The sequence below is a fragment of the Marmota flaviventris genome, chromosome 9, assembly GCF_047511675.1.
Source record: "Marmota flaviventris isolate mMarFla1 chromosome 9, mMarFla1.hap1, whole genome shotgun sequence".
NCBI classification, from domain to species: Eukaryota; Metazoa; Chordata; class Mammalia; order Rodentia; family Sciuridae; genus Marmota; species Marmota flaviventris.
In genome coordinates, this window is record NC_092506.1 from 61261058 (window position 1) to 61286627 (window position 25570).

A 25570-nucleotide genomic window follows, 5' to 3' on the forward strand; every position below is an offset into this window, starting at 1 on the left:
AAAATGGAACCCCTGCCATGCTGTGTAAGGACTTAAGGTTAAACCTGGTGAGAAGGGCTTAGCGGGAAAGAGCAACTTTATGAACAGTGACTCCAGTCCCTTTTGCAGCACAGGCAACCTGCTGACCCAACTCACCAACCCTGACCCCGTATGCCTGGAGCCCCTAGCACACACACACCTGCACAGCGCTTGCAGATGACGACGCAGAGGTTGATGGAGGCCCAGTCGGGCTGTGCAGCCCCGCAGTCAGCACAGAACCTGTTGGGGGCTGCGGCCCAGATGCGCTCAGTCACTTCCGAGGTGGACAGAGCCTCAGCAATGGCTCCCTGCATGGCCTCCAGCCACTGCTCCTTCTCTAGCTCTGACTCGGCCGAGAAGCTGGGAACACAGGAGTAAGAGGACTGCTGGGAAAGGGCCCAGAGGGACTTGGGGCAGCAGGAAGGAGCACAGCATCAGGGCGGGGAGGGGTGCAGAACAAGGCTTTAGGAGTTCCTGGAAAAGAGAGGCCTTCTGAGTCTGGTGAGGAAGGCAGGCATGGACAAAGGAAAGGACACTGAATCTGAAGTATAGATGGAGCGGGGGGACTCTGCCCAGGCCAGGGAGGTGGAAAGAAATGATGCATGGACTAAGACCTGATAGATGAGCAGGGCTGAGCTAGGTGAATGGTGGTGGAAGGGCATTCTAGACAGAGGGGACAGTATGTGCAGAGGGGTAGGGCAACATGGGCACTCCAGGACCACATGGGCCTGTGCTAGGCAGAGGAGGTCAAGGCGTACCCCCAGCACAGCCGAGCACCTATAGTGGTTTGAAGTGGGAGTAAGGGAAGGGTACAGATATGTCTCTAAAAGACCCCTATGCCATCCGCATCTTTAACTGCCTTCCTATTCCCAGTCGACCCAATATACACAGATACCTGGAGCCCTGCCATACCATTTCCTGCTCTTCATGTAGAAAGTCCTAGATGGACAATAAATGGATGAGTGTCCCCCACCCTAAAAAGACCCCCCTGGCTCTTTCCCTGCTGCCACCACCACCTCCAAGCCACACGTATATTCAAGATTCTGCACCACATGCACCTACCACCATGCTGAGAAAGGCGTTACTGATAGAGAGGTAATGGATGTCAGCACCACTTTACAAGAGGGGCTGAAGACTCCCCTTATCCACAAAAGCCTGTCACTGGAATTCCCAAAGCTTCCAAAGCCTAGCAAGTTCCAAGTCTATCTTTATGTGCCTGCACCCAACCATACCCTGTATTTCAGGTGGGGGAAGCCCTTTGTGCTGAACATCCATCCAATCAACCTAATTAAGGTTGATGAGGAGAGTGAGTGGCCTCTGTAAAACAGAAATAAAGGGGAAACCCCATCACATGGGTGGTTGCAGTTGTGTGCTAATTAAGAATTCTGGGGCTGGGGCTCAGCGGTAGAGCGCTTGCCTAGCACGTGTGAGATCCTGGGTTCGATCCCCAGCACCACATAAAAGTAAAAAAAAAAAAAAAAAGGTATTGTGTCCAACTACAACTGAAAAATGAATATTAAAAAAAAAAAAGAATTCTGGACTGCCGGTGCAGTGATACACACCTGTAATCCAGCTACTAAGGAGGCTGGGGCAGGAGGATCACAAGCTCAAGGCCAGCCTCAGCAACTTAACAAGACCCTCAGCAACTGAGCAAGACCCTATCTTGAAGTAAAATTTTAAAAAGGGCTGAGGATAAGGCTCAGTGGTAGAGTGCTTGTCTAGTATGTGCAAGGCCCGGGGTTCAATCCCTAGTGCCACCAAAAAAAGAAGAAGGAAAAGAATTACAGCAAAAATCTCAGGCCAAGATGTCATTAGTACTTCAAATGTAAGAAATGGACAAATAAAAACTTGGCTTTCAACGAAACGGCTAACACTCTATGGTCACAGTGGACAGAGCAAAGTGGCACAGTCAGCCACAGAGTGAAGACGTAGGGGTCTGGGGTCAGAGGGCCAGTCAGGCCCAGGCCAAGAGGGTAAGGGCAAAGGAACAGGAACAGATAGAGGTGGGGCAAGACAGGGGCGGTGGCAGATTTGCACAGTGGTAAGGAGACGCAGGGATTCTCAGGGGTAGAGATGGAGCCCTGGGAGGATCAGGGGACCCTACAAAAGGAGATGTCCACAGAGCTGTCAGACACACAGGCCTAGAACTGGAGAGCCAGCTGGGCTAAGGGTAAAGATGGTGGCGGTGAGAATGGTGATACAGAGTGGTTCCCACAGTGTTGGAGTCCTCAGTCTCTAGGAAACAGGGGCACAGACAAGACAGTAGTCTCCCAGGTCACACAACTAATCAGAGGTGGGCCCATGGTTGGGACCCAGGCACAGCATGGTGCCTCAGAAGTGGCAGCTGAAAGTCTGGAAGTGGTAAGGCTGCTCAGGGAGAGAACAGAGGATAGACGCAGACACTGAAGGAAAGCTGGGGACCAGGGAGGAGCATCCAGAACGTACCCTCAAGACAAAATGAGGAACCTTTGAGTGGAGGGAATATTCATGACAGCAGAAGCACTATCAAGAGAGCAGGGCTGGGCTGGGGAGTAGCTGAGAGAAGAGGGCTTGCCTCGCATACACAGGCTCTGGATTGATCCCCAGCACCAATGGCGGGTGGGGGGAAGCAGGGCAGCCAGAGGACAGCAGGGGGGAGTGGAGTGGGGGAGCAGCTGGCTGGTGAAGCAAGCTGGTAGGGGCGACCTGTGAGCTGTGCGGTAGGCATGGGGTACGGGGGGACCAGTGGGAAGCAGAGTGCAGTGAGGCGTCTACTTAGAAAGGAGAGACCCGAGCAGCTCAGCAAGAAAAAGCAAAGGACCTGCATAGGTGGGGCAGGGCCGGGTGGGAAGAAAACCATCCTAGCAGGGGCAGCTCCACATACATGAAAAGAACACTAAAGGCGAGGATGCAGGCGAGCCTGGGGGGCAGGCACACCTGAAGATGCGGTAGGGCGTGGTGAGGTCAAAGCTGCGCCGATCCAAGTCCTTCACGTTTCCCACACTCATGTCGATGAAGGTGATGCCGATGCCCAGGTGGTATTCCTGGCAGGAGAGGGAGGGATGAGGGTGAGGCCTCAGTGGACTAGAAAGTGCCCAGGAAAAAGATAAGGGAGGACTCAGGGATCGGAGCATAGGGAAATGGCCTGCGCTCGGGGTCCAGAGCAACGAGGAGCAGGTGCCAGAGCCAGGAGGTGACAGGAGGGCAGTGCTCAGGGAGCAGGCAAGGGATGGGCTGAGATCCAGAGGCAGAGGAGGGGAGGCAAAGTCCTGAGCTCAGTGCCGGGAAGGTGGAGCTGAAAGTACAGGGCTCGGAGAATGGGCAAGGGACAGGAAGAAGGACCAGGGTGGCAGTCATGGGTCAGGGGGAGCCTCAGTGGCCTGACCCAACCTTCTCACCTCCAGATTCTTATAGAGCTGCACTTTGTCACCGACCACGGTCACATATAGCTTATTTTTAAAGCCACGCAACTCCAGGCTGCCAGCATGCTCTGGCTGCTCTGAGCCTCGAACTCCCAACAGATAAGCACCAGCCGGCCGGGCCCGAGCACGCTGCTCAGCCACTGCCTGTTGCAGGGCCTGCATCCACTCCTGCCGCTCCACTAGGCAGAGAAGAAGGGATAAGTCTGAGCTCAGCCTGGCAGGGAGCCCCAGGGTCTCCTAGCCCTAGGCTCCTTGGGAAACACCTCTGCCAGAAGTCCACCCACACTGGCGCTTCTTCCTCTGCCTGACTTCTCTGACTCAAACAAGTTCAGGCCCCTGTCCCAGCTTGGGCCACTTAGGCTGGGTAAGTCACTTCACTTGTCTGAGCCTGTTTCCCCTGCATACGGGAATATGTGGTTCTGAGAGACAGGGAGTGTGGGGGGCCAGTCAGAGCAGCCCCTTCTTTCCCTCCCTCCCTAGGTGTGAGGTAAGGGAGCAGATGTCTCTTCCTCCTCCTTATCTGACCAAACTTCCAGCTTCCTCTCCCCGCTCCACACATGCAACCCCTCCCACTCCCCACCATCACTCTCTGCCCGGAAAGCAAAAGTCCGGTTGTTAGTGATCACTTCAAACTTCTGGTCCCCAATGGCAGTCACACGGGAGATGCAGGCCACAGAGATGAAGCGCTTAGAGTAGGCATCCTGGGGAAGAGACAAGAGCTATATTTCATGGGGGCGGTGGGGACCTCCCTTGCTTCCCTCAGCCTCAGCTGAACCGAAGGCTGCAGAGGTCTCCGGCAGTGATCAGGGATTGCCCTGTGCTGACCCCAAACATTGCCTGTGGGCCAGGAGGACACAGTTCAAAGAGTCAGACCACACTGTTAATGAGGACTCAGTTAGACTCCACCTGGATCCAACATCAAAGTTTAGCCCAGGCCCAGCCTGAGCAGGGGTCAAGTCAGGACTGATCTAAGTAAGCCTCACCTTGTTACTGTCAAAATATCGCAGGTGATCAGCATCCAATCTCACCCATCGCTTCTGATAGATATAAGATCTGGAGAGAAGAGGCAGAAGGACCACAGATCAAAGGACTGGACGTCACGGGAGAGGTTCCAGCATTACCCTAGCCCCACCACCCCAGCAGTCATACACAAAGTTAGGATCAGCCAGGTACAAGGGAGGAATGATCTCAAGTAGTCACTGAGAGGAAGATGGGCTTTCCCTATAGCAAGAGTAACTGAAGTCAGACTCAAAATAGAACTTCTTAAGAACAATAAAACATAGTGGTTAGGGCATGTCAGAAGGAGTCTCCCTCAAATAATCTTGGAGCCCACTGATCTCTGGAACCATGACACCAGTGTCTTGGAGCACGCCCACCCCATGTGGACACCAGCAGGACCCAAGAGGCCTCACTCACCCCTGTGGTGGGTTCTTGTCCAGCCAGCCAGCCTTGATGACCGGTGTAATGGGGCTGGAGCCCCCAGGCAGCTCCTCCATGGGTTGTGGTGGGAGCTCAGGCGTCAGGCTGGGCAAGGGTGAGATCAGGCCACTGGTGTGCCATCCACCACTAGGAAAAGAGGAGGGAAGGAGAGCAGTGGATAGAGATTCCCTCAGGATGGGGGCTGGGGAGATGGGAGGGCTGGGCTGGGCTTTGAAAAGGAGGATGGCTGGGAGGGGGAACTACCAGAGGAGTAGACACTCACTTGGGGACACCCTCGTAGGCGTGGTCATCCTCATCCTCCTCGTCCCCAGACAGTTCCTCCCCCTCACTCAGCAGACTGGCCACGCGCACGGCCCGTGGGACTTGGCGTGGTGGGGGCTCCTCCTACCCCCCCAGGCCCACTCAACATCAGGCTTCCCTTCAAGCCCCAGATCACAGCCCCGGGGGTTGCCACGTGCACCTCTGTCCACTCCATCCCTTCCCTACACAACTCAGCATTTTTACTTCTGCTTCTTCCCACCCCCACCCCTGCCAGCTAAGACCATGCTGGGACCCAGGCTCATAAGGACCAGAGACCCAGTGGCACACAGAGATCTAGGACAGGGACAAAGACAGAAAGCTAAGAAAGAGAAAGACTCAGGACGAGGGAGAGAAGACAAGCACTGAGAGAGGGTGGCATGGGAACACAGAAAGTAAAATAGACAGAGGGACAGCTGCTCCAAGACAGACACAGAGGGAGGGGGCAGGCCACACATATGTAGATACAGTTGAAGCAGAAGCCCCAGAGCAGAGCCCAGACCCCTGGTTCAAGGTTCTGGGGTTGCACTGGACTCTACCCCTGCATGGCAAGACAAAGAAATGGGAAAGGGAACTCCCTTGGGGAACAGCAGCCCACTCTCTGGTGGTCCCCAGGTCTAGGAGGCAGCTGGGCGGCCCTCCCTCCATACCAACAGCAGGCAACCCAACCTGCCCGCTGTCCTGCCCACCTTCTTGGTCATCACTCTGGCCGGGGCCCTAGGCCCCTCCTCTGGGATTTCATCATAGTCCGAGTCATCTGGTGAGAAAGAGGTGGGGGAGACCCTGCAGCGAATGGCTTGGCCATACCTCTCGAGACTTGGCAGCTTGGCTTCAAAAAGCCCACCTCCATACCGCAGCTCCCACCCCCACCCTGGCCTGGCTTTCAAAAAAGGCACAGGGACAGGAAGTGCTATTTATATCAAAGAAGAGGCAGGGCCACCACAGGGAGGTCTGACCAGGCAACAAGCTTGGAGGTCGGAGCAGGGACGGCCCCCAAAAGGCTACAAAGGCAACAAGAATTAAGGAAAGTAGACCACCCCACAGTCGCAAGCCGGCTCCACGGGAGCACTCCCTACCCTGAAGCCAAGGCTCACTCAGGCTGTGTCCCGCCCGTAGTTGTCAGGAGATCAGGCATTTTATTTATTTAGTTTTTTTTACATTTTTTGGTACAGGGATTGAACTCAGGGGCACTTAACCACTGAGTCACTTCCCCATCCCTTCTTATAGTTTATTTAGAGACAGGGTCTCGCTAAGTTGCTCAGGGCCTCACTAAGTTGCTGAGGCTGGCTTTCAACTTGCAATCCTCCTACCTCAGCCTCCCAGACTGCTGGGATTATAGGCATGCACCACCACGCCTGGCAAGCAGTCTCCATTTTGCAGATAAAAATGATACTCAGGGAGACCCATGACCTGCTCAGGCAGCAATGTAAGCGGCACCCTCGCATGCTCTCCAGGGCTAATCCCAGGTAACTTGCCAGGAGCCCCATCTGGCTGCAGTACCCACCAAACTCCGGTGGCTGGCGGGGAGGCTTCGGAGGGATCTCTGGGGGGCAGGGAGGCCCCTGGGGGACGGTGGATGCAGGCTTCTCTGGCTCTGGCTGTGGATGGGATGACACTGGTGGCAACAATTCCTCCTTGGAGGGAAGGCTGGGAACAGAACAGATGCTCAGTGTCACTAAGCGACAGAGGCAGGACTCAAGCCCTGGGAGCCAGCTCACCTGGCTGCCGCACACCCACACCCTACAGACGCCCCCCCACCGGAGCTCCTCACATAGCCCCTCACCTTACTTTCCTGACAGAGACCTTTCCCGGCACAAAGTCTAAGGGAAGCGGGCGCCCTCCTCAACCTGAATGAGCTGGTCATCTATCCCCAATATTCCAGAATTTAGCCACTGGGTGTCCACTCTGGAGGAAGGATAGAGACTAGAATGGAGATCAGAAAAGGCTTCCTGGGGGAGGTGATGCTGAATCTGCACTTTTAATGGTAGGAAGGCATTTGTTGGCAAAGAAATGAGACAGAAATGAAATGGACATTGAGGCTGAAGGCACAAACCACAGTCTCCAAAACCAACTCCTGAGCCCCTGAACTGTGGGTCTCTGGACTAAGGCTAACTTCTCTCTTGTCCAGACTTCAATACTACCTCCTGGGTACCCTCAGACCCCTCAACTCACCTCGCCCCAACATACTCATCTCTCATGACACCACTTCTTCATCTCCACTATCGCTCTCCTCCCCCGACTCTCCAGGGACAGGTTCAGGACCTCCTGGGCTCTCACACCACCTGTTTCTGACTGGTCTTTGTCATCAAAGGCAAGGTCTAAATATCGCCTCAGTCTCTTTAGCTCCTGTGTGTTCTGGGACAAGTGCCGTGCCTCTCTGAACCTCAGTTTCCTCTTCTATAAAATGGAACTATTTGCACTAGGAGGGTGGTGGGGGATTAACAGACAAGATATGACACAGGACAGTACACAGGATGTTCAGGCAACACCAGCTAGAACAAGTGCAGAGCCCTGGAGGCCAGGTCCCACCACCTGCCTCTGCCAGTGTCCTACAGGGGCCAACAAAGAGCATCAGAGTGGGCAGCTTCCCTTGGTTATTTTTGGTCTGGTCTGTTCCCATATTCCTGGCAATGACTAACAGTGTGTTAAAAGCAAGGAGGACTAGGAGGGCAGGACTGGGTCAACATGGGGCTGTTGTACGCCCTTCTTCATCTCTAGATCAAGTCCTCCTCTGAAAGTCTGCCCTGAGCCCTCCCGTCTGCTCCCCTAGTCCCTATGTTTCCCTCCATTATGAACTTCATACAAAATTATTCCAAATGATACTTCAAAGTCCCTTGTGACAGTTACTGTGCTAGTGTCTAAGCAGATCTGAACCCCTAGCTCCAACCCGTGTTTCTTAGGACACGTAACTACTTCCGAATTGTAGTGCATAACCAAAGGGAATGTGCCCACCCGCTCCTGTGCAGTCTGACCTTCAGCTGGCTTCCAGCCCTCTCCCTCTGGACACTCCTCCTGGTGGCCTGGCAGCCTTGTTACTAGGCAGCACTGCACCGGCACGCTGGCCTGTCAGTAGACTCTGAATCTGGGAGATAAGCCAGAGCTTGAGCTTCCCCCACTGGTACATCCTAAGCAGGGCCTAAAGCCACGCATGTGTGGTTACCCTCTTGGCACAAGAGGTTTCTACACCAGGCTTGGCTCCCTGCAAGCCACATGTCCACTCTGATTCCTCAGCTCCTCCCTCTGAGCTGTCACCTGGAGGACCATGGAGAACGTGCAGATGTTGCATGTATGCCACGAGGACCCCATAGCAGAGGAAGACCTGCAGCTGCTGGTGGCAAGCTGCTCTGGACCCTGTCTGCCTCTCTGAGAATCTGATAACGAGGGGGCTGTTGTGGTCTCAAGGGGGCTGTGGTGGTCTCAAGAGCTTGAACATTTAGCTGAACTTAAGAAAACCCTCTGGTGGGCACAGTACCATTTGACCTATTCTCCCCCATTTGACCCTTAGGTCCCTTTAGAGCAGGGGCAGCATCTGACTCAATATTCCCACTATCCAGGGCAGGGAGGGCCTGGCTGAGTTGGTGGCAAGAGCACGTTGGACAAGGGGGTGGGAGGAAAGGTAGTCTATAGGCAGGTGGGTAAACTGGTCATTAGGGTTGAAAGAGAAGCAAATGAAGTACGAATGATGACCAAAGAACCAAATGACTGAGTGCCCACAGGCCCAAGAACATGCCCCAGCTGATCAGAACAATGTCCTTGGAGACTGCTTGACAGGCAAGTCCATCAATCACTCTGCTGCTTCCCAGATGCCGAGAGCACCAAGCAAGGCTGAAGGGGTGTAGCTCCCAACACCTGCCCAGGTCTAAGGGCTGATGGGAAGAGGGGGACAACAGGGCCAGGCTGCCCACTGCTCCTCACTGTTGGTATCCAGGTGGCATCAGCCCCTTCACTCTGGTTCCCAGTCTGTCCTCATCCCTATCCTGACTATCTTGTGGCAAGGGGTCTACCATACTGAGACCTCTGCCTCCACCCCACCTTCTCAGTTCTTGTATCCTCAGAACTGAGCAGAAATTTATAAACAAATGACTATCTAGATTAATTAATTCTTATTAATAAATGATGTGTGTCTATGTATGTGTGTTCCCAGCCACCTTCTAAGTACTTTACATGGATTCATTCATTTACTTTTTTTCAAGGGCTCTATAATTTAAGGCTTGTTATCCTACTTTACAGATGAGAAAACTGAGGTGCAGAAATTTTAAGTAATTTGTCCTTGGGCCTACAGCTGGATTTGAACCCATCCCAGCACTACAGCCTGGCAAATGAGGCCTGAGAAGTATAAGGACTTCTCTGAGGCCTGTCTCCTCACAATAGCCACCTAGGCTGAGGGTCTAGCCAGCTCTAGAGCTGACACTCTATCCAAAGGGAACAAAATCACAGCTCCGATGGCTGCCCAGTGACCAAGGCAAGAAGGGAGAGGAGAACACAGGCAAAGGGCTCCTCTCCCAGCAGGAAGGGAACTATGTCCCAGGAAAGGGGATAAAAGGGCTTCTAGTAAACCTCCGTGCCCTATTCTAGCCACCTCCTCCAGGAAACCTCCTGGCTGACCCCTGCCTGCCTAGCACAGGGTATCAGGGCCTGCTGAGTCAGGCCTGGGCCCAGGAAAGAAGAAGTGGTTTCCGGAAGGCAGAGCATGTAGGAAAACCCCAGGGAAGGGCAGTGTCCCTCTACCGAGAATGGGGCCCATGGAGTGCCCTTGCCAGTCTCGCAGGGCTTGCACCCTAGAAGCAGCCGCCAGCCCAGATGAGGTCCAACTGGGGTGCTGCTCACTGGCCTCTGCCCCATTCCAGGGCACAAATGCACGATCCCACCTCCAGGCCATTGCTCACTATTTCCTCCTGCTCTTGCCCTCTTCCCCACATCGTCATCCATGGAAGCCTACCTGCACCTCCAGGCAGTCCCCAGGATGCCCCAGTGGAGCTCCTCCCCAGCCTCCCTGATGCCACTGGCTTCCCTGCTCCTTCAGTCCTTCCACTTCTCGCCAAGAGGCATGTGACGCCTACGCCCACAGCACAACAGGGCACCCTGAGCAGGGTTGATCCACCCCAGACTGGGCCTGCAGTCCAACAAGTCTGACTTATGGGACTAGGGAAAATACCCAGCAGACCTTATACCCAGGAGCAGGGGAACATGAAGGTCCCAAGTTGGAAAAAAAGAGCAGAGTGACTGTTTCATTAATCACAAAAAACAGAAATAATGACAGTTAAAAGTGGCACTGTTACTAACCACGTCAAGACAGTAGGCACAAATAGGGCCTGTCCCGGGCAAAATGAGATGTGTGGTCACTCTAATTAAGAGACAGAGCTTAGCTGGGCATGGTGACACATGCCTGTAATCCCTGAGGCTTGGGAGGCTGAGGAAGGAGGATCGGAAGTACAAAGCCAGTCTCAGCAATAGTGAGGCACTAAGGAACTCAGTGAGACTTCTAAATAAAGTACAAAGTAGGACTGGGGTTATGGCTCAGTGGTTGGGTGCCCTTAAGCTCAATCCCCAGTAACCCCCCGCCCCGCCCCCAAAAAAGAGAAATAGGGCTTTGGGCTGGGATTACAGCTCAGTGGCTCATGCCTATAATCCCAGCAGCTGGCCTCACACGTGTGAGGCACTGGGTTGGATCCTCAGCACCACATAAAAATAAATAAAATGAAGGTACTTTGTCCATCTATAATAAAAATAAATAAAAGAAACAGGGGCTTGGTGCCAGGCAGATGTGGGTTTGAATCTCACCTCAACCATCATCAGTCTCTGACCCCAAGCTACTCCCTTCACCTCTTAGCCTGTTTCCCCTCTGTCCTGCCTCCTTGCTTATGGATACCTCAATAAGGGAGCACCATGCATCACCTGCACAGCTTTCTCACCTGGCTGTGGGTGAAGGAGACTCAGTCTTACAGGCTAGGCCAGAGGCAGCTGTCCAGCCTCCTCCTCCTCTAACTGTCTCTGACTCCCCTTCAGATTTTTCTCTTTTGGGGGCGGGGGTATTCCAGGGATTGAACTCAGGGGCATTCAACCACTGAGCCGCATTCCCAGCCCTATTTTGTATTTTATTTAGAGACAGGGTCTCACTGAATTGCTTAGTGCCTCACTTTTGTGGAAGCTGGCTTTGAACTTGTGATCCTCCTGCCTCAGCCTCCCAAGCTGCTGGAATTATAGGCATGTGCCACAGCACTTGGCCCCTTCAGATTTTTCAATCTCCACTGATCTCTGGCCAGAGGAACCAGGTCTCACCTTGAGGGCAGGTAGGCTGCAGAGAGGGGTAGCCTGAATATCTTGCTGGCCTTGGACTTACTAGCCAGTCACATTCCAGGCCTCCTTGACTGAGCTACATTCTATAAACACATCTTTTTTAAAAAAAAAATATTAATTTTTTTTAGTTATAGTTGGACACAATACCTTTATTCCATTCATTTATTTTTATGTGGTGCTGAGGATTGAACCCAGGGCCCTGAGTATGTTAGGCGAGTGCTCTACCGCTGAGCCACAATCCCAGCCCATATAAACACATGTTTGCATGCACTGTTCCTTCACTTGGAATACCCTTTCCTGTCTGGCCAACTTCCTACTCTTCCTTCAAAAGGCACACAGCACACATTCTCCCCTTCCACTGTGGGCCTCCCCTCACACTTCAGGCCAGTGCAGGGCCTCCTTGGGGCTCCCCCAGTCACCATGCTTCCTATCACACAGCATGTCTGTCTGTGCTGCTCACTGAAATGACCTCAGCGGACCAAATACTCTGTCTATACTCCAGCCTGGAAGCAGGAACTTGTCCCTAAGATACCACATGGGCCTTGAAAGAACCCAGGCCAATCCCAGCCCCCCAGACTCTCACCAGCAGGGCTGCAAGGTGAGGCCAGGCCCAGAGATCTGGGGACATCTGTGTCTTTCCCTGGTCTCCCCTACCCATGGGGACAAACTTTCCCAGTTGCCCACTTCCTCATTCGTGCCCTGGCCTCCTCAGCAGCCCAAGCTTTAATCCTATGCCTCTTGCTTCCTCCACGGCTGCTCTGTCCTTCTGGGCATGGTGACACATGCCTGTAATCCCTGCTCCACAGGCCAAGCCCTCTAGCACTCCCACAGCACTCACTTCTGCTCAGGCTGCAGCATACAAAGCCCCTCCTGGAGTCTCCCTTGCCAGAATGGACATCTGCAGCCTGCCTCTCCTGGGGCCAATCCTTTCCCTGCCTCCAGTATCCAACAAAGGGGGCTTAGTGAATATGTACTGAATGACCACTGCCCTGCCCTGCCCACATCCCAGTCACAGAAAGGTCTGCCCACCAAGCGCCAGGGCCCAACGTACAGCCAAGGCACTTCTCCTGAGGACAAGCCTACTACTTGCTATGCATAGTGTGCCAGGTTTCTGCTGGGGGCTTTTTACATTTAATGATCAGAAATCATCACCTCTATGGTGCTCAGAACATGCCTCTTCCCTCCTCTAAGTGCACAGGCCTGCTGGGGCCTCAGTGGCACTCCCACTGCCAGGCCTATGTGGAGCTCCCCACAAGCCAGCCCTGCTGCTGTGGACAGGAGGCAGCAGAGGCCTATTGCCAAGGCAGCTCTGTGTACTTCTCAGGCCTGGCCCTGTGCTGGCTCCTGAGGGCAGGAAGGGGAGGAAGTTCAGCCCCCAGGGAACTCACAGACTATAGCTCACAGAACTCCACCACCATCCCGGCTGCCCAGGTTAGAGGCTACTCTATGTCCCCAGTGACCAGAGAGCTGCTGAGTTCAGTAGAGATCCACAGTCATGGGGACAGCACTCCACAGGCACCCACCACACTAGAGCCCTGGACAGGAGAGGGTGGAAATACACAAACAATGTGCCAGCCCTCTGCACACCTCCCTACCATGCTGGACTGGAGGTGGGGGTTCAGAAAAATGCAACCTTGAGGGGAACAGTAAGTTAAGGCAACCTAAGTCTCCCCAAGGGAATTGCCAGAGGGGTGCTGAGAGCTAGGAGTGGACACCAGAACTGAGGAGGTGGGCACCAGGGCCCTACAGAGCAGAGACCCCACAGGGGAACAGTGAGGCAGAGTCTGAGAAAGGCCCAAAATAGACACTGTGGGCTCTTAGTGGGCCCAAGAAAAAGGTTATGGGGAGACAGAGACATGGAAAGCCCAGGGGAGAAGGAGAAGAGAGGGGAAAATAGAAGAAGTGGAGAAACTGATAGAAGATAGGAAATTCTAAAAGCCAACAGAGAAGGGGGAGCAGAGCACCCTAGAAAATCTGGCCTGGGGGTAACAGCCAACCAGACAGACAGACAGGGACTCCCGGGCCCTTAGGCTCCCTCCCATCCACCCGACAGCCCAGCCAGGCTGCTCCTTGCTCACCCTCAGAGGCCCGCTGGGTCCTGGGCCCAAGGACTCCAAGGCTCCAACCAGGCAGGCTCAGTGTGTGCTCAAGTGTCGTGTCCTGCCCAAACAAGCCTGTGTCAGCCTGGGCTGGCCTCACAGACTGCCTGGGCCCTTTTCCCAGGTGTGTCTGCGGCTGGGTTCCCTTGGAGATGTTGGAGCCCAAGAGTCTCTCTGTGCCTGTGATTTGTCTCTGAGTATTTATAAATCGCTTCTCTGAGTGTGTATATTTCTGAGTTTACCTGTGAATCTGTCTGGGAGAATGAGTGTGTGTGTGTTTGTGTATGTGCATCCAGCTCTGGTCTCCCCAGCTTCCTGCTCTCTGCCTCCCCCACCCCCTGAAGCCCGGGCCAACACACACACTTCCTGAAAACACTGACTGAGAGAGGAAAGTCACCCAGAATCCCCTGGGGCAGACACTTCCTACCCGCCCCCTTGCCCCCACCCCCAAGCTAAGATGGGACAACCAGCAGTGTCTGCTGGTCTTGTGAGGTCTTACAGGATGGACGCCCAGGAAGCCCTGGCCTTGGCTGGCCCCTGCAGTAGCCTCTCCCACTTCCTACGCTCATGAGAAACCCCAGAGAGGCTGAGAAAGAAGTTCTTCAGAGGGAACAGGTTCTGCCCCAGCAACAAGTGATCAGTCTTCAGGAAGACCAAGGATTGGCTGGGTGAAGGCAGTTAGAGCAAAGGAGGGAGACCTTGCAGTACGACTCCAGCTAACAGCTGCCCCCTCCAGGCAAATATTTCCTTTTTCAGAGGTATCTCCAGGCATCCAAATACCAGAGGGGGAAACTGAGGCTAAGAGCAAGCTGGGAGGGGCTCTCTGGAGTGACCCTCATGTCCCTGATCAGAAATGACCCCTATAGAGACCAGCAGAGTAGAGGAGAGGGACCATTGGAAAGGAGGAGGTGAGGAAAAGGGGAAATACTGGGGAATGATATTTACCAAGTTATGTTGTTATATCATGTGCATGAACAAAATAACAAATCCCACTATTAAATATAACTATAGTGCACCAGTAAAAAATATGGAAAAAATTTAAATGTCTTTGGTAGGGAAAAAAAAAAGAAAGAAATAAAGCAGTGATCTCTCTGTGACTCTCAGGGAAGCTCAGAGTTCACATCTATAAAAAGGAGCTGATGGGCTGGGGCTGTAGCTCAGTGGTAGAGCGCTTGCCTAGCATGCGTGAAGCACTGGGTTCGATCCTCAGCACCACATAAAAATAAATAAATTAAATAAAAGTATTTTTAAAAAAAGGAGCGTGGAGACCAGGAGGCAAGGTTGAATCCTTGCTTCCCCTCTGCTTGGCTGGGTGAATATGGACAAGTGTCTTAGCATCTCTAGATGCTAGAGGAAGGAGGGTAAGCAGGATGAGTCCTCTTAGGTGTCCAAGGATTTGGGACATTTGGGGGTCCAGGTATGACAGGAGCACAAGTTCAGCAAGTTCTCCACCAGAGGTTTAAATAATGGTAAAGAATGCAGACTCTGGGGGTGAAGTGGGTCCACTGAGGCCAGGCAGAATGGTGAGCCTGGCTCTGAAGAGTCCCCAGCCTTACCAGGCCAAGAAGGAGAGACAACTCTTGCTTGCTTGCTGATTTGCCTACATGTTGGTCTCTGGCTGAGGATCTTACCCCAGCCTATTCCACCCAGTGGCCTCCTCTGTGCTGTCTCCCTTCCCAACGCATCTGAGGTGACACAGGTTGGGGAGAAGGGATTTGGAGTGGTGAGCCCAGGACCGTTTAACTCTGTGTCCTTTTTTGAAATTTTTTTTAGTTGCAGTTGGACACAATACTTTTATTTTATTTATGTTTATGTGGTGCTGAGGATCGAACCCAGCAGCTCACATCTCTACCACTGAACCACAATCCCAGCCCCTCAGTGTCTTTGACAATAGAGTTAGTTGAAGGACAAAAATTACTCCTGCATACAGAAGAATGGCCAATAGAGGGCACAATTGCACCAGGAAATTCCCATCTAGGCTGTGAGCCAGGCTGCTGGGAGATTCGAGTTCCCAGTTGTGTGAACCTAGGAGAGGCACAAACCTTTTTTGTGCTTCCACCATCCAAACTTCATACCACCACAGACCTGGTTTGACCTTCAAGGCCCCCTGACTTAATGCTCCTCTCTGGGTTGGGAGAACCTCCCTGACCTTCCTCCCAGAATAATACATTTGACATGGATCCAAACAGTGCCTCCCATCCCCTGTTCTGAGCCATAATGTCCCTGCTTAAAACCAGGAAACAAATCCCTCAGAAGGCTTGTTGCAGGGATCAGTGAAATCATGTATACAAAATGCCCCACACAGCATCCAGCAATAACCAGGACCAGTAGACTGCATATCCCTTCCTCCTCTAAGAAATCTTCCTAGTTTAGCCTGACTTGAACCAAGCACTCCAACAAATCCCCCCTCCGAACACAAACCTAAACCTCTTGGGGAGGCTCCCTCCTGGCTGGGCACCCAAGCAAATGGTAGGAAAGAAGGTGTATGTGAAGGAGACAGTATAGAATGTCCACAGAAGCAGGAGAAACCCAAGAAAAGGGGGATCAGGGGTCATGGAGTAAATAGTTTGGAAGAGGAAGGAGGGTAAGCAGGATGAGTCCTCTTAGGTGTCCAAGGATTTGGGACATTTGGGGGGTCCAGGTATGACAGGAGCACAAGCACAGTTCCCACCCTACCCTAGGATCCCAGGCTTTCCATTTTCTCCACACATTACCTCCTTGTGACAGAACATGCCCCGAGTCCCCACAGTATCTCATACTATCCAGGTCCTTTGCTGAATTCAGACTTTCTCCTGAATTTACTTCTACTTCTGGATCCCAAATCTGTCCCTAGGAGCACCCAGTCACCTGAGACAGAAAACTAGAAGTTGTCGCGGCTCCCCCTGCCCTCGCTGCTCACATCCAGGCAGCCACAAGTCCTGGCCCTTCAAGATTCATCTTCACTTTCTAACAGGTGCATCAGCAGAGCCTGATGCACCTGGGACCTCACCTGATCTTGTGACCACTCACTCACCTCCCAGCCTCCCCCCAGCTCCCTAATAAGCAGCCAGAATCATGCTCCAGGCCCTCAAATTTCATCCTATCATTTTGCTGAAAACCTGTCTGGCATCCCGGCCGGGCCTTCACAGCACTATCCCTAAGCCTCACCCACCAACCCAGCCACACTATTGTTGGGGGAACCTGGAGCACTTTCCTCCTCTGAGCTTTGCACAGGCTGTTCCCTCCAACTGAAGTGCCTTTCTACCCCAGTGTGAAGGCCATGAACTCCACACCTACAGTCCAGAATCCTCTGCCTATGTTCCACCCACATGAATGGCACCCACTCACCTCACCAGCAGGCGGGGGGCTCCTGTGCGAGGAGGCACTGGAGGAATGCTCAGCTCCACCAAATGTCGCTTGGCAGGCAATGGGGGCAGCACAGGGTCTGGGGCTGCTGCGGATGGGGTGGCAAAGCAGGCCGGCGGAAGGCAGCTCTTGCGGGGTGGGATGGGCGGGGCAGCAGATGGCACCTCATCCTGCCCAGCTGTGGGCAGTGACTCAGGTGGAGTGGTGGACACGGGCGGTGAACGGAAGACGTGGCGCTTCATGGGCACAGGTCGTGGTGTAGGGCGGGGTGCAGGAGCTGGAGGTGCATGGGCACGGAGCAGGCCAGCCAAGATGCGGCGGCGGTGTCCCGGGAGTAGCATGCCCATGTCCATCAGGCGGGCATCGCTGAGGCCTTGGCACTCAGTGGCCCACACCAGTCCGTGCTGCTCAAAGAGCCCAGTATACTGCTCCAGGTGCAGCGCCCGCAGCCACTCGGCCACTGACAAGGCAGCGTCCCCGCCCTCCGCCATGGTTCCTGCCAGCAGAGGTCCAGCCAGGAGGGTTCGAACCAGACCTGGGATAGACAAGCACAGGTCAGAGACATGGTGGCCCAGAGCAGTTCCCCTAATCAGCATCCCTCTGTGTTCCTTCGTGGCCAATGTCACTCTTTTTCTTTTTTCTTTTTTTTTTTAAGTTTTTAAAAAATATATATTTTTTTAGTTATAGTTGGACACAATACCTTTATTTTATTTATTTATTTTTATGTGGTGCTGAGGATCGAACTCAGGGCCTCACACATGCTAGGCAAGTGCTCTACCACTGAGCCACAACCCCAGCCCCCAATGCCACTCTTTCTCTTTTTTAAAAAAATATTTTGTTTTAGTTGTAGTTGGACACAATACCTTTATTTTATTTTTTTATGTGGTGCTGAGGATGGAACCCAGCACCCTGCAGGTACTAGGTGAGCACTCTACTGCTGAGCCACATCCCCAACCCCCCCAATGCTACTCTTAATCCTCAAAAGACAAGATCCCAAAGGCCAATTCCAAATATTAGAATCCCCAAAGATCAAAATCCCTAAAGTCTAAAATCCCCAAAATTACAATCCCAAAATATTAAAACTGTAAATGGTGAGATTTTAAAAGCCAAAATTCCAAAACCCCCTCATGCCATGGGTTCAAGTTCAATCCTTAAGCTTCCTCCCCTGTGCCCCATGTGCCAGGCAAAGCCAAGTACTGGCAGTTCCCAAACACGTAGGCTTTTCCCTCTACCTAAGTCACCCCCCATCACACTGCCCCTGGGGCCTCCTAGCACTCTGACCACATCTTCCCTAGGAAATCTTCCATCACCTCCAAAGTTGGCATCACACCCACGCCCATATGCAGCCTGGGCCACTCCTCAAGACTGGCCAATGGCATGTCTGATGCTGTACAAGGTACCCCCTCCCCAATGCCCTCAGCAAGAGCCAGGCCAGGGACCAAGTCCCTCTAAGGTAAGTCCCCAGTTGAGGGCCAAGCCCAGGGGCTTAGCCAACATGTGTGGAATTGAAAGGCACTACTGATAGCCCCTCTGCATGCCCAGTGTGGGGACAGAGCCTCACCTCCCTCCACCTCATCTCCAGTGCCCACAGAGGAAGTGGAATGCTCCAGAAGACAAGTCAACCAGATCACACAGCCTCTGGGTTCCTGAACCCCTAAGTCCCCTTTTCCTGCCAAGGAAGGGGAAGGACATTCATTCATTTGTTCATTAAATACAGCCTTGCAGGGAGCAGTGGCACACACCTGTAATCCCAGCAGTTTGTGAGGCTGAGTTAGGAGGATCTCAAGTTCAAAGCCAGCCTCAGCAAGGGTGAGGTGCTTAGCAACTCACTGAGACCTTGTCTCTAAATAGAATACAAAATAGGGATGGAGATGTGGCTCAGTGGTTGAGAGCCCCTCAGTTCAATCCCTGGTACCAAAAAACAAACAAACAAACAAAAAAAGCCTCACACTTGTCAATGGGGACTTGGGTTCCATATCCCTGCACTCAAGAGCTCCTGGCTTGGTGGGAGTACAGAGATGATTAACAGATCAAAAGTCATCCAATCATCCCCAGACACTAAAGAGGCACACCATGAAACTTGACATTCACCTCTTAAACAACACCTGACTAAAATAGCAACAGACAAACTCCTTAAATAAAATCTAACACTTTACTTCATGGAAAAGCAACAGAAGAGACCCATTACAGTTTTGGATGAGACCAGAGTATCCACTTCATTATTAGTATTATTATTATTGCTCTAAATGTTCTAGACAACAAAAATAAACAAAGGTATAAAAATTAGGAAGGAAAAAAAACTATCATTAATTGAGAATAATATAAACTTTTGAAAGCCCAAGCAGTTCAACTAATAAAATATTATAAATAAGAATTTAGTTAGCTAGAGTTGTGGCTCAGTGGCAGAGCACTTGCCTAGCACATGTGAGGCCCTGGGTTCGATCCTCAGCACCACATAAAAATAAATAAATAAAATAAAGATATTGTGTCCAACTACAGCTAAAAAAAATAAAAGAATTTAGTTAGGTGAGTTCAAAATCAATATTTCTAAGCAATAACCAGTAGAATTTAGGATAAAATTGGATAGAATTTAGGATAAAAGAACCCATTTACAGTAGGATCACAAAACATAAAACACCAAGAATAAACTTCATAATAAATATACATGGTCTGGGGGATAGTGTTAGAGTCTGTAAACAAGTCAAAATAACACCTGGCATTTAGCCAGGGGAATGTTAGAGTTCGTAAACAAGTCTGGATGGTGCCTGGCAAAATGCCAGAGGGAGTGGTTTGAGAAGTAACAAAAGTGAGCCATTAAGTGTGGAGATTCCTTATTGGTTGACTGATGTATCTAGTTTATGCTAATTAGATAAGCTGTGTGGAATGTATAAATACTGCTCCTGTCCTGCAATAAACGGCTCCTACTCCTGCTGTATCAATGTACACAAGTTGCTCGTCACCCCCCTGATTATTTTGCTGCAGCCAGCAGGACTGCGGCAGGATAGCTCAGTGATAGGGCACTTGCCTACCACGTGCCAGGCCCTGGGTTCAATCCCAGTACTTGGGAGAAAAAAAAAAATCTCACTGGGCACAGTGGTTCATACCTGTAATCCCAACAATCAGGAGGCTGAGACAAGAGGATTGCCAGCTCAAGGCCAATCTGGACAATTTGGCAAGACTCTGTTCTTAACATAAAAATCAAAAGGAGCTGAGGATGCAGCTCAATGATAGAGCATCACTGGGTTGAATCCCAGTACAAAAGGAAGGAAGAAAGGACAGACAGACTAACACAGTAGGGAAAGAAAAGAGAAATAAACAAGGTCTACATGAAGAAAAAATGTAGTGTTCTTGAGAGACAAAAAAAGGGAGGAAAAAAGACTAAGACAAATGAGAAGACATAATAAGTTCTGGACAGAAACATCACAAAGGTATTAAGTCTCTTTAATTTATAAATACACACAATTCTACTCAGTGTGTACACAGAAATTCCTTTTAAACTAGACAAATGGATTTGAAAATTCATGTGGAAAAATAAAAAAGCAGGAAGACCCAGGAAAGCTTTGGCAGCAGGTAGAAATCTGCCCCATCACATATTAAAACATACCACAGAGTCACAATAATTAAAACAGTATATGCTAGCAGCTTGGGAACAAACTGATTAATTAATCAGAACAAAAGCTCAAGAGGAGATGGAAGAACTGGTACACAATGAAAGGAGAATCTCAAACTAGTGGGGGAAAGGGGTTATTAAGTTGTTGGGACAGCTGCAGAGAAATCTAGAAAAAAACTAAGGTGTTCCCCTCTGTGAAGCCCTGTTCTGTTTTTGTTTGCCTCACACCTTACAACTAGATAAGTCACAAATGGATCAAAGATTTCAATATAAAAAAATAAAACCATGGAAGGATTGAAAAATCACCTTAGAGCAGGGCATGGTGGTATACCCCTATAATCCCAGCAGCTCCAGAGGCTGAGGCAGGAGGATCACGAGTTCAAGGCCAGCCTCAGCAATTTAGTGAGACCCTGTCTTAAAATAAAAAATAAAAAGGGCTGGGGATGTGGCTCAGAGGTTAAGTCCCCCCTGGGTTCAATCTCTGATACCAAAGGGGCGTAAAAAACCCCTTAGGTAAAAATATTTTGGAAAAGATATAAGCCCAGAAGGTATGCAGAGAAGCCTGGAACATTCACCTACTGTCACAGGCCATATAGTGATGCTCCCATCAGTGATGGATCACATAGATGACAAGAGGCCCAGAAGATTATAATGGAGCTGAGAAATTCCTATCACCTCGTGGCATCGTAGCCAAACTATATTCCTCTGGGGTCTGTGGTGATGTCGGTTTAAACAGGCCTCCTGTGTTGCCTGTCATATAAAAGTACAGCCCACACATACTTGATAATGATAATAAATGACTATGGTATTGGTTTATGTGTTTACTACTCTCTATTTTTTATTCTTATTTTAGAGTATATTCCTACTTATAAAAGAAGTGTATTATAAAACAGAATGCCAGCTCACCTGGCAGCAGGCTCATACATCTTGTGTTTACTGCAAATTTCCTGATAGCATCGAGGCTGCATGGAGTGACTGAACCAGACCTTCTAGGTCTGAGTTACTATACTCAGTGATGTTCACACAATGACAAAATTGCCAATGATGCATTTTTTAGAAATGTATCCCCACTGTTGAGCATTGTGTGACACTGTAGAAAAAAATAAACATGCCAACATGGTGGAGACACCATATGCAAAGCAAGAGGTAAATGAGGACCTAGAGGACATCTCACATCCTACTCATTTCAAACAAAAATCTAGTAGAAAAACGGGCAAAGAATATTGACATCAGGAGAAAGAGAGAAGGCTGGGAGGATAGGAGATGGGCCCCTGGGTAGCAACTTCCTGGGCAGTACAGCACCAATAGCACCTGCAGATATTTCCTAAGAAACTTACAAAAAGGCTATTTTTAAACTAGGACCTGTGTCACTGGGGTCCATGCCTCTCCAAAGAAGGAAAAATCCAGCTAGGTGCCATGGCACACACCTGTAATCCCAGCGGCTTAGGAGGCTGAGACAGAAGGATTGCAAGTTCAACGCCAGCCTCAGCAATGGCAAGATGCTAAACAACTCAGTGAGACCCTGCCTCTAAATAAAATACAAAATAGGGCTGGAGATGTGGCTCAGTGGTCGAGTGTCCCTGAGTTCAATTCCTGGTATCCAAAAAAAAAAAAAAAAGAAGGAAAAATTCCTGCTTGATATTTTGATTAGACTAAAGGCTGCATGAACACCATGAGGTATTCATGGTATTCATGGTATTCAAGCAGCATTGGGCAAGGGGCTGACTTCCTTAAACCTATATAAAGCCCTAGACAAAAGCCACTCTTGAGCATCCCTCTCTTAGGACCCCTCCCTCTTCAGCAGTTCTGCTTTCTATTACTCTAATAAATCCTGATGCTTTACTCTCACCATTTGTTGTGCATGGATTTTACTCTTCAAATTCATGAGATAAAAAACCCAAACCCATGCTCTGTGTTACAAAATGACAGAGACAAGCACAGAAAGGAAAATGTAAATGGCCTTTAAACATATGACAAGAAACTTAACAAAATACAAACATCAAATATAGTACAATGCTACTTTCCACCTATGAGAATATCAAAGAAAAAATATTTTAAAATGCACAGCCCTGGTAATGGGGTGGGGCTACTCCTGCCTGGCTGGTGGCTGTGCCTCTAGGGAAAGCCATGCCACAGTAACTACAAGATCCTGAGCTGGAAAGCCACTGTCCTTTGGCCCAGATACCCTGGGTCAAAGTACAGACACTTACTGTACAGGTTTACGGGAACACATCTGCAATGACGGAGGTAGATAGTTATTGGCTACAGCACTGTGTATAATAACAAAAGACTGGAAATAACCAAAATGTCCAACAATTGTAGAATGGTTAACTAGATTATGGGGCAGTCTTCTGAGAGGCCCTAAAAAGGAGAAAACTCCTTACACATGGGCACAGAATGACCTCCAAGATATGCTGTTAAGTAAAGAAAGAAAAGTGCAGGACAGTTTCAAAACATTCTGTTTTTTTGTGTGAAATAAACAAAAAGAGAGAGTGGCTCAGCACGCACGCACAGCAAAATATATGAAGAGCCTCTGCAGAGGCCCAGGGGGTCCAGCAATACTGGTTACCACTCTCCTCAGAGGTGGAAAACAGAGCTGAGAGGACAAGAGGGAACGGAGGCAGATGAGAGCTCATGGGTCTGACGCTTACACAATCCAGATGCCCTTTGGGGTAAAAAGAACACAAGAATATCTCACTTTTGCAAATTCACAAAAACACAGGACCCATGTGTCCACATTGTTCAGGCCCCCTCTTTGGATCCTAGAAGGACCCCTGAATGTCAAATTCCACCTTTCCTGGAAATCTGCCTCTGACAGGAGGAACACTTTTCACTTTACTTAGTCTATCACCTAAATTTTGAACTCTCTGAATTTTAAAAATAAGAATAAGAATATAATGGATACTTGGGAGAGCCAAAGGAAGTTATAAACACAAACATTCCATGTTCTTGGATACAGTGGCTCCTAAAATTATAAAGACATCAGTTCTCCCGGGGTTAAGCTATAACTTGAATATAATTTCCCAACTGAAATTACCAAATGGAATTGGTTTAGACCAACAGGTTCTAAAGTTCATATAAATTAATATTAAAGATTTATTGTTAAGTGGAAAAGTAAGGTGCAGGACAGAGTTATATAACAACTGAGTTTTTTTTTTTTTACAACTGAGTTTTAAAAAAGAAATATATACATATGTACACACACACACACACAAATATATAATAGAATACTCTGGATAGATACACAAGAAACTGGCTTTGGGGAGAGAATTGACAGTTGGGAAGACAGGAGACACTACACCCTTCTATATTTTTAAAATTTTGTACCATTTAAAAACTAAACAAGCAAAGTTTTAAAAAGATAATGTGATAATCATCAATAAAGCCTGGGAATGAAAAAGAAACCAAAACTCACCAGGCAAGGAGGGAAATCAAGTCAGCTTATGCTTCCCAGTCTAGCCTGCTGGAGCCTGCCCTGTCCCTCCTCTCAGAACCCTGGAGGAGGCTCTTAGCAAGCCCTCAGGGCCTCACCTTCTGCCTGCAATACTGGTTCTCAAAATGGAAAGTCCCAGCCTCCCCAGCTCAGGCTTTGGGCTTAGCCTGAGAACTCAGCCCAGCTCCATCCTCCCAGTTCCTCACTCACCGGCTGATCCTCCCAGAAGTCACAGCTACTCCAAAGGGCTCCTCATGGTGGCCTGATGTGGAAGCTGCAAGGACAGAGATGGGGGAGAAAGTCCATGAGGTGAGGCCACTTGGAGCAGCCAGAATGCCAAGGAGGAGGAAGAGGAGAAGAGACAGGGGGGAGAGTGATGAGGAAAAGCAAAGAAAGGGGAAGAAAGCAGAAGTGGGAAAGAGGTGGAAGAAGAAGAAGAAAAGGAAAAGAGAAGGGTCCAGGGAAGCTGGAAGCCAAGCAATGGAGGCTGGACCAGAAGAAGGCCTCCAGGGACGAGGAAGGCAGCCAGACAGACCTTCTGGAGGTGGGGGCTGCACAGGTGTGAAGGGGAGTCAGCACTTCCACTCTCCACGCCCCTAGGACCAGTGGCTGGGTTGCATGTGGGGGCTAGCTGGCAAAGAGATTGCCCCCCAGGAGGTCACCAAGAAGGGACAGATGCAGCTCCTTGGCTAAGGGAGTCTCCCCTAACCTGTGGCCTCTCGGGAGAGGTGGAGCCCAAGATGCAGGGCCCTCTCCACTAAGTCTTAGGACCACAACATGTGCTGAGGGCAGAGATGGGGCAACTGAGGCAGGGCCTGAGACCCCAGGGCCATGCTCATAAACTTGGGAGGGAGGTGAGGAAAATGGGCCAAAAAAGGGGGTTTTCAGGGGAGGAGAAAGAACAGGCCAATCCTCTCAGCAGGCCATGACTCCTACTGCCCAGGCAGCACAGGCTCTGTGGGGCTGGAGAGAGTGGGGTGCAGTGGAATGGACAGGTCTCCCTCCCCTGTCCTGGAGTCAAGTCAGGTCTCCTTGCCATAAGAGCAGGGTTAGCCAAAAAACTCCTGTGTTCTGCAAAATGGCTTTGGCAGGCATTCCTGACCATTTTACAGTTTACTAATAGGTATTTATCTTATGTAGACCCTACAATTATCATTGCTTAGGAAATGGTAAAAACAGGTATGTGCTTCTAAGTAGGTACTATAAAAACAAATTTTAAGAAACTGGTACTTTAGATGAAACTGTTGGCAAAAATGGCAGTGTTACTCAAAAAACAAAAAGAGAAGACAAACACTGCTTATTATGCCAGATACCTAAGCACTTTACATCAACTCAACATCACTGCAACCTATCAGGTACATTTGATTATTAGTCTACTTAAAAAAAAAAAAAAAAAAACCACTAAGGCACAGGGAAGTTAAGTAATTTGCTTAAAGTCACAACGCTGGGAAGAAGCAGTTTGAGTATAGTCTAGACCTGCCCTGTCCAGTACAGTAGCCAGCAGCACCCACAGATGGCTTGATTTTTTTTTTAATATTTATTTTTTTAGTTGTAGTTGTACACAACGTCTTTATTTATTTATTTTTACATGGTGCTGAGGATCAAACCCAGGGCCTTTCACGTGCTAGGC

General features: G+C 50.2%; 1 protein-coding gene across 10 annotated transcripts in view; it reads right to left on the reverse strand.

The window, feature by feature from the left end:
* The window catches only part of Arap1 (ArfGAP with RhoGAP domain, ankyrin repeat and PH domain 1), a 63901-nt gene that overhangs the window by 21796 nt on the left and 16535 nt on the right, over positions 1-25570 (reverse strand). For 9 of the 10 annotated variants that reach the window (XM_027942842.2, XM_027942843.2, XM_027942841.2 and 6 more), the window contains exons 3-13: positions 24151-24214; positions 16880-17432; positions 6661-6803; positions 5846-5913; positions 5122-5243; positions 4836-4985; positions 4403-4472; positions 4000-4120; positions 3396-3598; positions 2935-3041; positions 179-378 (exon numbers count right to left, since the gene is read on the reverse strand). In XM_027942842.2, coding sequence (XP_027798643.2) covers positions 179-378; positions 2935-3041; positions 3396-3598; positions 4000-4120; positions 4403-4472; positions 4836-4985; positions 5122-5243; positions 5846-5913; positions 6661-6803; positions 16880-17388 — 1693 coding nt within the window. In that variant the 5' untranslated portion in view covers positions 17389-17432; positions 24151-24214. Of the gene's footprint in view, positions 1-178; positions 379-2934; positions 3042-3395; positions 3599-3999; positions 4121-4402; positions 4473-4835; positions 4986-5121; positions 5244-5845; positions 5914-6660; positions 6804-13531; positions 13614-13794; positions 13860-16879; positions 17433-24150; positions 24215-25570 lie in introns of those variants that run through there. The other variant, XM_027942849.2, reaches the window with a different exon arrangement.